Source organism: Oryza sativa, chromosome 6 (assembly GCF_034140825.1).
Source record: "Oryza sativa Japonica Group chromosome 6, ASM3414082v1".
Classification (NCBI taxonomy): Eukaryota; Viridiplantae; Streptophyta; class Magnoliopsida; order Poales; family Poaceae; genus Oryza; species Oryza sativa.
Genome location: NC_089040.1, coordinates 31,605,354 through 31,617,674, shown reverse-complemented (window position 1 = coordinate 31,617,674; position 12,321 = coordinate 31,605,354). Strand labels below are relative to the sequence as shown.

The 12,321-nt window shown below is 52.2% G+C and overlaps 1 protein-coding gene across 1 annotated transcript; it reads left to right on the top strand.

Annotated features, from left to right (window-relative positions):
• The first annotated feature begins 9,884 nt into the window (after nt 1-9,884).
• Nucleotides 9,885-11,252, top strand: LOC107275480 (uncharacterized). Its single transcript, XM_015786952.3, has one exon. It carries the CDS (start codon nt 9,885-9,887, stop codon nt 11,250-11,252), a length of 1,368 nt encoding a protein of 455 aa, XP_015642438.3.
• Nucleotides 11,253-12,321: the final 1,069 nt, after the last annotated feature.

The following is a 12,321-nucleotide window of genomic DNA, read 5'->3' as shown; positions in this document are numbered from 1 at the left end:
ATATAGGGATCGACCCAGGAATGTAGCTATATAGCTAGCAATGGAGAGAGAGAGAGAGAGAGAGAGATTATTAGGGGAAGCTAGCTCTTGCAAGGCAAGAAACAAGATCCAAAAGCCAAGAAGAGAAAGGTGTCCTCTTTCTGGCACACACTGGAAAGGAGAAAAGATAAAGCAACACATCACAAGGAACACGAAAGCGATCCATCGAGCAATAGCAATATGCACACAACCTTACAATTTGCACCACAGATATGTGGCTATATATCTTCTTTATTATTTTGTTGGCATGTAACTGTGGTGTGTAGTGTTTGAGTAACATAACATCAAATATATGTTGAGCTTGACATGTAATCAATGGCGACTAATGATTCAACATAGAAATGTGCAGGAAATTGAGTGAGATTGCCTTATTTCTCTCGTTATGCTTATTTTGGGGAAAAAACCGCCGTGTGTTTAACCAGAGACATATATATTAAGTGGACGCAAAACATGGCGTTATAAAATGCTCCTTTGTTGCGGCTGTAATCAAGTTAAAGGAGATGGAGTAATTATATATCCGTGGCAAGCGAGTTTCATGCTTATCATGTTACGTGTTGTAGCTATCTCCCTAGTTTAGTGAATTGTTTTCATGTTATGCATACTCCCACTGTTTCAGGTTATAATATGTTTTTACTTTGATCAAAGTTAAACTGCTCTAAATTTGACTAAGTTTATGGATAAATTGCAGGGGTTTTCTAATATTATATAGCTTAAACTCATCGCATAAATTTAAGATTAAAAGTAATTAATTGTATCCATTCTTACAATAGTTATATGCTATTATGGCTCTAATAAACAACTATAGTTGACCACTTTATTTTATAGCACAAATTAAAACCACAAGAATATCGATATAATATTTATATATATTAATTAATAGGAATATGGGAAACATTACAATTGACATAGTCTTTTATATATCCTTTTCTTTTCTTTAATACATCCGTAAAAAAAATTAATCCTAACTATATATATATATATATATATATATATATATATATATATATATATATATATATATATATATATATATATATATATATATATATATATATATATATATATATATATATATATATATATATATATATATATATATATATATATATATATATATATATATATATATATATATATATATATATATATATATATATATATATGCGTGTCCAGATTTATAGCTAGAATTTGCTTTTTATGGGACGGAATGGCAGCTAGCTAGCCAAGGTGGAGCACGGTGGATCGAACACTTGGAATTTTGCGGGAGGAGACTTTGCTGCTCTCGCTGCTAGGAGCTATATATACGTATTAGTTGTACGTACGTACGTACACAGATACTATGCGCGTAGTTAAAATTAATTTCACGCGCCGCTTGCTAAGCGAGGTCGTCATCCATCGATCAGGTAAAGTTAATTAAGCTTGGACGCGTCGGCAATTGCTATAGCTAGCTGGATCTCGATCGATCTCGATACGCATGAGATCGACGTAGCAGATCGATCGATCGATCGCTTGCCGTTGCCGCATGTAATTTGAAATATTTATCCATTATTAATTCACATTCATGCCGCGTCAGTACGCATATGCAATATCCGATCCGATATCGATTTGATCCCGTAATTAAGATATTAATTCTACGTGTTAGATAACCCATATGCATGCATATGGTTGATATCGATCGGCCGACGACTGTACGTAGTGCGTTGCATTAATTAGCTACGTACGACATATATGCATGTAGGCTCCCATGGTCTAATAAGCTAAAGAAAAAGTCAAATTTTAAAATTTTAAATTTATTTATTTTGAGATATAGCATTGGCTTTACTAATAAGCCAGACGATCGGTACTGTATCCACGATCCACACATACATAGTCTTTGCATGATCCAGCTAGCTCCGATGGCAAGCACCGCAAGCTCACGTAACCCTGCGGTAATTTTTTGCCGCTCACAATATAGGTATAAGAACTGAATGTAATATTTTTTATTACTATAAATCTAGACAGGCTATTAAATGATTCATTCGGTTGTAAGCTTTTATTTTTGCGACGAGAGGAGTAGTATTTCATCAGTATGTCGTTACGTGCCAAGCATGCATCAACTCATAATTGTTTTTGATCTGGGAGTACCTTTTACAAGCACTAACTTGCTCGGCATGGGCCGTAATGGATTGATGGGCCTTTGATCCCGACCCTCCCTGCTCCTGGTCAACAAGGCCCACCACCCACGGACTAATGGGCCAAATTCTACTGAAATGCCGTTACGGCCCAAATAATACTATATGCCGCACACTCGTTGCTATTTCCGATCTGGGCCAGAAAATATTATGCCGCACTACCAGCCCAGTACACTTCCAGCCCATCTTGATATGTATGGCCCGCACGTTCAGCGTAATCCCGTACCGCATCACATACGTGTGTCCAGATTATAATCACGTGGCTGGCTGACTGGCTGAATGGCGGGCGTCTACCTGGACCAAATCGTCGCCACGTCATCAATCAATCTATCCCTTTTAGGAAAATCAAAGAAAAACCCATGATTAAGGGGAAGGATGGAAGACGGCTTCAAAGTCGAAATGAAACGCATGTGCAGGAGAACCTTCGAATGGATCAACTCTACATATTTATAGATGGAGATGGACAGATAAACAAAGGCCCCCATCGGTTAGTCTCGCTTATTATAAGTCATAACGGGCTTATTTGCGATTAAAAAATAATATGTGAGTAAAACTTTTGTATATATGTTCTTAGTGATTGAAAAGCCAAAGTTGAAAAAAAAACTATGTTGAAAAAGAATCAAATTCAAATTTAAGTTTTTAAATTCAAATTTTGGCTTTGGCTTATAAGCTTTAGGGCAAACGATGAGGCCCAAACATGTGAACAAATGATCAGTAGGCTTTATTAGTACATCTTTTGCTTTTGCAATTACTTAGTTTACGGTGAGCATGTTTTCTGAACTACTTGTATTAAAATAGTTTAGTTTTAAAAGCTTTTTTAATAAAAAAAAGTATATATATAAGAATTCAAATGAATCTAATTTTTAAATTGCTTGCTTCGATTAGCTCAGTTCTATACTTCTATTTCGTCTGTTGGTCACGTTTAGCGACAGTCGGACCGGTGCTAAACCTTCTTCTTAGCTGTATATAGGTGACGTCGATGTGTGATGGTGGAATTTTTTCTTCTTTCCTAGCTACTCCCTCCGTTTCACAATATAGGTCATTCTAACATTTTCCACATTAATATGCATGTTACTGAATCTAGACATATATATCTATCTAGATTCGTTGACATCGATATGAATGTGGGAAATGCTAGAATGACTTACATTGTGAAACGGACGAAGTATTGCCTTTGAAGACTCTATCCTCGTAATTATTTCCTACTTTAATCAATAAATCATACCACTGATTGTTCAAAAAAACAAAAACCTTATCCATCATCAATGGTGTATTCTGCAAATAAAATCACCACAGCTTATATAATTGCATATAACATAGGTAGCTACAAGGATGAGCTTGATACCTATGCATGAATTAATTCATTCTTGTCCACCATGTGTCAGTTTAACAAGATGCATGTTTGCCCTTCTTCGTGTAACACCTTGCCTGTAATGGTTAGGATGAAGCCTGGTATAAATCTAACCAGGGCTAACGTGCCATCTCTAAGAGATAACACGCTAGCTCCGGCTTGAGACGAGTTGCCTAGAGGCTTTCGTCTTGACGGGATGGGGCAAGGCGTGCGTCAGACCGCCAGTCGCCACCTAACCCTTGATCTGACCGGTCTGTGACTGGTCACAGACCGGATAAAAGAGCGTGCTGTGCTGCGTTACATGCAGCGTGACACGCTTGACCAGACTGTAATAAATGCTGTTAGGTGAGCACAGTTGTGCTCATTTATCCCATATATGTGGCGCAGACTTCTTTAAGGGGTCGGGGTGCCTCGGCCCTCGGGGCTGGGGCAAGCGCAACCCGACCCCCCCCTCGGGGGAAATCAGGAGGAGGGCGGACACCTCACCCTCGGGCCCGACGTCCCCGAAGGTGCCAGGCCACGTGGGCGATTGCGTCTGCCTCAAGCCTCTGGTCATGATACTCCCGGTCCCATATCACCGACAGTAGCCCCCGGCGTTATGCCAGAGCAACTTCCCTTCCCAAGGGAAGCGGTCAGGTGTGACGCCACCCCTAAAGCCTGGTGACAGGCGGGACCGGTCTCCGTAGTTGGGCAAAATACCCAACGGTCTCAATCCATGCACATTGGTATTGGTAACTTTGGTTGTCCATAATGGGCGGTCTATTCAAGACTGCCACACCACTTGAGCAGCGCGCGAATCTGGGCGAGCAAATTCGTCTCGCCCGGAGATACGGCAACACCGCTTCGGTCGGCGAGCGTAATTAACGCGCGCACGATACAACCCGTTTCGATCGCCACAACCGCATATCCACTTCATGCGCCGTAAGCGGGCGAATGGGATTAGTGGAAGCGTGGGCACGGGAAACGAGGGAGCGAGATAGCGAGATACGAGGGAGCGAGGTAGTGGGCGCGAGAAACGAGGAGCCAGGCCCAGCGATGGCAAGGGTATAAAAGCATCGAGAAAAGGATTTGCTTCCTTCCTTTCGCCATTGTTCCTCTTGCCTTCGCCGCCTGAGCTCTAACTCTTTCTCTGCTACGCCCTACTTTCGCCACACGCGCTCGTTCTCAATCATCTCTTCCTCCACCGCCATGGCACGGGGCTCTGCTCTGCTCGACGGCAGTGTACTACCGCCTTCCCGCATCGTGAATGAGAGGCACGCCGGACTGCCGCGCCGCTTCATGCCGGAGTCCGCCACCAGTCGGGAGATAGTGATGCTGGGCGAGGGGCGCCCGGCACCAGACTACCCGGGGCGGTCCATCTTCTTCCTCCCCTTCGCGATGGCTGGGCTAGTCCCGCCATTTTCTCATTTCTTCACGGATGTCCTGGAGTTCTATGACCTCCAGATGGCGCACCTCACCCCCAATGCGGTGATGACATTGGCCATCTTCGCGCATCTGTGCGAGATGTTCATCGGGGTGCGCCCCTCTCTTCAGCTGTTCCGGTGGTTCTTCACCGTGCAGTCGGTGTCACCGCCGTCGGTGGTTGGCGGCTGCTACTTCCAGCCGCGGGGGCCGGTGTTGAACCGCTACATCCCCTGCGCCCTTCGCAAGAAGTGGGACGACTGGAAGAGCGACTGGTTCTACACCCCCCTCGCCTACGAAGCGCGCCTCCGACTTCCAAGCCAGCCCCCGGCGCAGGTCTCCAGCTGGCGGGCGCCGGTAGATCTGGGGGAGGACTACGACGCCGTCCTCGACCGCCTGGCGGGCCTGCGATCCCAGGGGCTCACCGGGGCCATGGTGTACGGCGATTACCTCCGCCGCCGGATTGCGCCGCTCCAACGGCGCGCCCGGAGCGCCTGGGAGTACACTGGGCCTGAAGACTACATGCGGACCCACCAGGGAGCCAGATGGGATTGGGCTCCCGAGGACTTCAAGATCGTGGTCCAAAGGGTGCTGAATCTTAGCTCCGCGGAGGCGTCTCGCATTCCTCAGGAGATCCTCCCCCTCTGCAGCGATCCCGACCGCGCCTCCATTCTAACCATTATGATGGGGGTCGGGGCCTCAGAGGAGAGAGCCCCTAAGGGCCACGACGGCGCGGGCGAGCGCCGCCGAGGGGAACAATCTGCCCCAGGAGGGGGTCGTGCTTCTGGGCCCCGCGCCGGGGGCTCGGGGAGCAGCCGCCCTGCCGACGCCCAGGGGAAGAGGAAGCTGGGAGGAACACCTCCCCCATCTCCTCCCCGAGGGGGCGGGGCGGCGCGTGCCAGCAGTCGGCGCCCGGAGGGGGCCGCGCCGACGTCGCAGCCCGAGGGGGAGCGCAAGAAGAAACGGCTCCGCAAGACGGGGGAGACGGAACCATGCCGGGGGAACCTGATTTCTCCTCCGAGGTGGTCATTCAACCGACCCCCTCGCAGGTTCGTCTCACTCTCATTGCAACCACCTTTCTCCCAAAGAGAAGTTTTTTCTTACTCATTTTGTTCGTCTTTTGGTTTTTTCTTCTGCTTCAGCGATGTCCCGTCGCATTCCTCCCGCCACCCCAAATCCGACCAGTCCGAGGCCGAAGATCCAGCGGCCGCAGAGGAGCGGAGGCGAGAGTCTGACCGGCGTGAAGCCGCAGCCCGCCTTCGGGAAGCTGAAGAGGCCGCCCGGGAGGCCGCCCGGGTTCGCCAAACGGAGGAAGCTGCTCGGGAGGAGGCCGCCCGGGCTCGCCAAGCCGAAGAAGCTGCCCGGGAGGAGGCCGCCCGGGCTCGCCAGGCTGAGGCGACATCTGCTGCTGGCGCGTCACTTGGGCCTACCCCCTCGGGCGGCCCTCAGGCGACATCCTCCGAGGCGGCTCGCGACGAGGGCGCGGGCGCATCGCCTGGGCCTACCTCACCGGGCGACGCCCAGGACCAAACGGGCCCGGGGGACATCCCCGAGCCCAGCGCATCATCCGGGGGGCCAAGCCGCGTCGCCTTTTCTCCAAGGCGGCTCTTCTCCTCATCTTCTGTCGCCCCGCTGAGCGCCGAGCCCCTTCTGCAGGCCCTGGCCGCCGCAAACACCGCAGTGCTGGATGGGTTCAACACCCAAGTGGAGGCCCTGCGTGCAGAACGAGCGGAGCTCGAGGCCGCATGGGCGCGTGTTGAGGAGGGGCGGCGCTCGGTGGACGCCATGGTGGAGGTGGGCCGTAAGGCTCACCGCCGTCATGTCTCGGAGCTTGAAGCCCGGAAAGCGGCGCTGGCGGAGATCGCCCGTGAGGTGGAGGAGGAGCGGGCGGCCGCCCTCATCTCTACCACCGCGATGATCGAGGCGCAAGACACTCTCCGCCTTCAGCACGCAAGCTGGGAGGCGGAGCTGAAGAAAAAGCTCGACGCCGCCCAAGGGGTCCTTGACTCCGCCGCTGTCCGAGAGCGGCGGGTAACGGAGACTGAAGCGGTGTTTTGGCGGCGCGAGGAGGCCCTTGAGGCCCGTGCCATGGCGCTGGAAGAACACGCCGGCGCCGTGGAGAGGGGCTTGACGGACCGCAAGGCCGCCGCTGGTCTCCGAGAGGCGACGCTGGCGGCGCATGAGGCCGCCTGCGCCGAGGAGGAGTGCGCGCTCCGCCTCCGCGAGGACGCACTCGCTGAGCGGGAGCGAGCTCTCGAGGAGGCTGAGGACACGACCAAACGGCTGGCGGACAGCCTGTCCCTTCGCGAGGCGGCGCAGGAGGAGCAGGCGCGCCGCAATCTCGAATGCGTCCGCGCCGAGAGAGCCGCACTGGAGCAGCGGGCTGCTGACCTCGAGGCGCGGGAAAAGGAGCTGGACGCAAGGGCGCCTATCGGCGGGGCGGCCGCGGGCGAAAGCGACTTAGCCGCCCGCCTCGCAGCTGCCGAACACACCGTCGCGGAAATGCAGCGAGCGCTGGACTCCTCCACCGGGGAGGCCGAGGCCCTTCGCTTGGCGGGCGAGATTGGGCCCGACATGCTTTGGGATGCGGTCTCCCGCATGAAGCGCGCCGGTCGGCAAGCAGGCCTCTGGAAAGGCCAGACGACGGTGCCCCCCACCAATCTGGAAGGCCTCGCTCCGCACCTCAACAGGATGGCCTGGGTCCTCGAACAACTCCCCGAGGAGCTCGAGAAGACCATCAAGTCATCCTCGAGGGACCTCGCCCGGGGGGCGGTTGAACTTGTGCTAGCGAGTTACCAGGCCCGGGACCCCAATTTCTCTCCCTGGATGGCGCTGGAGGAGTTCCCTCCCGGGACCGAGGACGACGCGCGCGCGCGCGTCGGGGATGCTGCTGACCACATCGTCAACGGCTTCGAGGGCTCGGCCCCTCGGCTCGCGTTCGCCCCCAGCTCTGACGAGGAGGGCGACGCCAGCGGCGAGGACGACGGTGGCGAGGAGGCCGGCGACCCGGGCGCATTTGAATGAGCCCCCAGGCCCCCGCCAATCTTAACTTTTTTCTTGTTCTTTCTTCTAAGACCTTCATGCCTCTTTTTTGTACAATTTAACTTAATCTGCAATGAGAAGTGATGAAAAAAAAAATTTTTGTGTTAGTTTTATTTTGCTATATATGAGATGAGGATGATCTGTGCCGTGGTCTTTTTGCGTCTTAGCTTGAAATAAGGGCCCGTGCCCAAGTCCCAGTCCTCGAAAAGCGCGGGTCGGGGCTAATGCCTGGGGAGATCCGCATGTCGAGACTGGCCAGACCGGGAACGTGGTGACCGAGGGTTATGGGTGACCCGATTGTGGGTTTTTGCCGATTCCCCCCCGGAGTTCACCACGCCCCGGGGCACGGCTCGGTTCTGGGCCCCGTTTGGCGATTTTAGCTGACCGAACCGAGCCCCCGAGGGTGGGGTTGAGCACGAGTGACATTATTTCAAGTCAAGATTCTTCAAAAGGAAAAAACGGCTCAGACACAACCTTTAGAAAATTGAAACTGCTTCTATTGAAATGCTGAAATAAAGGAAAAAGGAATATATGTGCATGTGTGGTAGCCCCCGGCTAACCCGGCACACCCGAGGGGGGTGCGGGGTTAGCCCGAGCCAAAACCTGACACCCGACCCCCCCCTTCAGGGGTAGAAGCGACGAAGGTGTTCAATGTTCCACGGGTTTGGCAGCTCCGTGCCGTCGCCCGTGGCCAGCCGTACCGAGCCCGGCCGGGGGACACCGATCACTCGATACGGACCCTCCCCTACCTGGCGCGCCAGATGACGGAGCTCGTGGCTCCTCACCGGGAGACCGCGCAGGCCCCCCTTTGCCAGTTCGGCCGGGGGCTTAGGGTGAGATCTCAAGCTCTCGCTCCCCCTCTGTATCTGGAAAGATCGTCTGCCCGCAAGACACACGAGACACGGCGATGTATACAGGTTCGGGCCGCTGCGAGGCGTAATACCCTACTCCTGTGTTTTTGTGGATTCGTGTATGAATGAGCTACAAAGTGTGAGCCAACTTCTCCCCCGTTCTAAGCTCTAAATCTCGAAAAGAATCCATCATCCCCCCTTCTCTATGGGCAAGGTCCTCCTTTTATACTTCAAGGGGATACCACATGCACCCTCCTCTTTCCAAACTGGACTTTTCTTCTCTTTATGGACGGAGATTGGTATGGTCGCTGTCCGAATGACACTTCGATGGGACAGCCCACACCTACCTCCACTCCCGGCGGAGACGGGCGCAACGTGGGATCGTGGCTGCCCGTTGCTGACGCGACCAGTGTCAGACTGGTCATTCTTGTCCACCATGTGTCAGTTTAACAAGATGCATGTTTGCCCTTCTTCGTGTAACACCTTGCCTGTAATGGTTAGGATGAAGCCTGGTATAAATCTAACCAGGGCTAACGTGCCATCTCTAAGAGATAACACGCTAGCTCCGGCTTGAGACGAGTTGCCTAGAGGCTTTCGTCTTGACGGGATGGGGCAAGGCGTGCGTCAGACCGCCAGTCGCCACCTAACCCTTGATCTGACCGGTCTGTGACTGGTCACAGACCGGATAAAAGAGCGTGCTGTGCTGCGTTACATGCAGCGTGACACGCTTGACCAGACTGTAATAAATGCTGTTAGGTGAGCACAGTTGTGCTCATTTATCCCATATATGTGGCGCAGACTTCTTTAAGGGGTCGGGGTGCCTCGGCCCTCGGGGCTGGGGCAAGCGCAACCCGACCCCCCCCTCGGGGGAAATCAGGAGGAGGGCGGACACCTCACCCTCGGGCCCGACGTCCCCGAAGGTGCCAGGCCACGTGGGCGATTGCGTCTGCCTCAAGCCTCTGGTCATGATACTCCCGGTCCCATATCACCGACAGGCCTGGAATATTTTGGATGGATCGATCGAACGCCATGGCCGGCGCCGGCGCCGGTGAAGGCGGCACCGTCCTGGTGGGCGTCCGAGGCTACGACAGCGGCCACCGCGAGAAGGAGGGAGGCAGCACGGCCACCTCCAGAACAAGCAACGGGCGTCCCATCGAGATGACATTCTGGAACGAGGCCCCTCCCGCGCTCTCCCACTTCTCCGCCCACGGCTCCGATCTGCCGCCCGCCGCCCATGGCGATCTGCTCCTGGCGCCCAAAGTCATCGCCGTCGCCGACGGCTTGCTCCTCCTCAGAGTCCCCGTCAACCCCGTGCCCGGCGGCAAGAGTCTCTTCCGTCAGGACGACTACTTCGTCTACCATCACCATCAACCCGCCAGGCTAGATCTGCTCCCCAGGCCGTGCCAGCAATATTGCTTACGCGACGACGATTTCGCCATCGTTAGCATCTGCGGCGACAAGCAGCAGTACGTCGTTGCCGCCCTCGAGATGATCAACCTGCCCAGTCAATTCGCGCTGCACCGGTACAAATCTTCTTCTGGTGGTGGCGATGGTGATGAGATCGCCGGAAATTGGACGTGCGAGGAGGTGTTTGTGGAGGAGGCGGTGAGGGACAGGGTGTGCCCGATCCCTGACTCAGATGAGAGGCCCGTGTACCACATCACCACCAAGACCATCGTGCTCGGAGGCGCGAAGGGCACCGTCGGCTGGGTCGATCTCTGGCGTGGCATCCTCCTCTGCGACCTGCTCGACGAAATGTCTCCCCCAAAGCTCCGCGACATGCCGCTGCCATGGCCGGCCAAGGGCAACTGGACAAGATACCTCAGTGACAGCGAGTCCTTCTATCGGGACATCACCGTCAGCCAACACAAGGACTTCATCAAGTACGTCGAGATGGAAATCACCATGCCAAGAGTTGTGACCAAAACCATAATATCCTCCGGTGATCGCACCATGCCTGCAGATGATCCTCCTGATTCGTTCCTCGAATGGGTTCGCCGGAGCAGAGAACCTCAGCCTCAGCCGACGACACGGCAGCGCTCCTCCGTCCGGCGGCCTGGCCAGTGGCTCACTACATGGACCATGCCTATCCCGGTCACTTCATGGGAGGACTGGCGCCCTGACTGCACAGCTAACTTGCATGATTTCCATGTCGTCGACAACACAGCCCATCATGGGTTGCTGAATAAGCTCATGCTCAGCACCAGCGATGATGAGGAAGCCAAAGGGTCCAGCTTGTCCCTAGGATGCCTGGCTATGTCTTACCCCGCCTTGAGCATCGACGACGACGATGTTGTTTACCTCTTGTGCAATTCTGCCAACAGGGATTGTGATATGGGAGGAGTGATGATCGCCCTTGATGTCAGGAAGAAGGAGATTCAAGGAGATGCAATGTGAGTTATTTATGTATCTTGACTTACCTTTGCATCCGCTGTGTACTCGGCAATTGTCGAGTATTTGGGCACATTGCCAGTGATTGTTTGCTTTGAGTTCAACACAAAAGTCATTTTTTTGGAATGTCGGCCTAGCATTTAGTTTGAGTGAGATAATGAATTTAATTCATCACTTGATTCTTGATGAGTTGTTTGGTTTGAGGAATGGGATGGGATTATCCATTACCACCTCATTCCTCAACGCACATGCTATGCTATGTTGTTGGATGAAAATTACTCAGCAATAGTATTTTTTCATCATACTCATTAGAGGTAGTTAAGAACTTATTTACAGCTAACATGCTAACATAAAATTGAGCGTTAGTGAGCAGTTCCATGAGTAACATAAAAGAGTAAACAAAATTGAGCTAAGCTAGCAGCCCAATTTTCTGGTTTCTGGTGTAAGCTAAGACTTTGGTGCAACATTAACATTGCAATTCCTGCGGAGGATGGCAGGCCACTTGGATCGCGACAAGACGGCATTTTCAGAACGGCTACAGGACAGATTTCGATAGTTTGTTCATGCTCATTTGTTGGCTTATTTGGAGAGAGCGGAATGTTAGGATCTTTCAGCACATCGCCAAGTCGGTTGATTTGCTAGCAAACGGCATCAATAAGGAAATCGTAGTTTGGAGGGCAGCAGGGATCTTTTCCCAGCCTGGCGAGTAATCCCAATCAGAGGCGGGGCTTGCCACATTGTTTTCTATTTCCTTACCGTCTTTAAGTTTGTTTGAGACCAGCGCGACATCCTTCATATAGTTATAATTAAAACTTTATTTCCTCCAATCATAATGAGATTGGCCTGCCAATATTTGGCCGACCCGGAAAAGGAGTTCTGGTTCCTTCCATTGTCCCTCCCACTCAAAACATCATCAGATTTATCGTAAATAGGTAAAAGCGAGGAGTTCCACGAAAGAACAATAAAGAGCTAGCACATTCAGACGGCTACCTCTAACTTTTGTTTGTCGTTTTCATATCCAGGTTTGCCTCATTTTACACCATCCTCTCCTTTGAACAGTTCATATAATTATTCA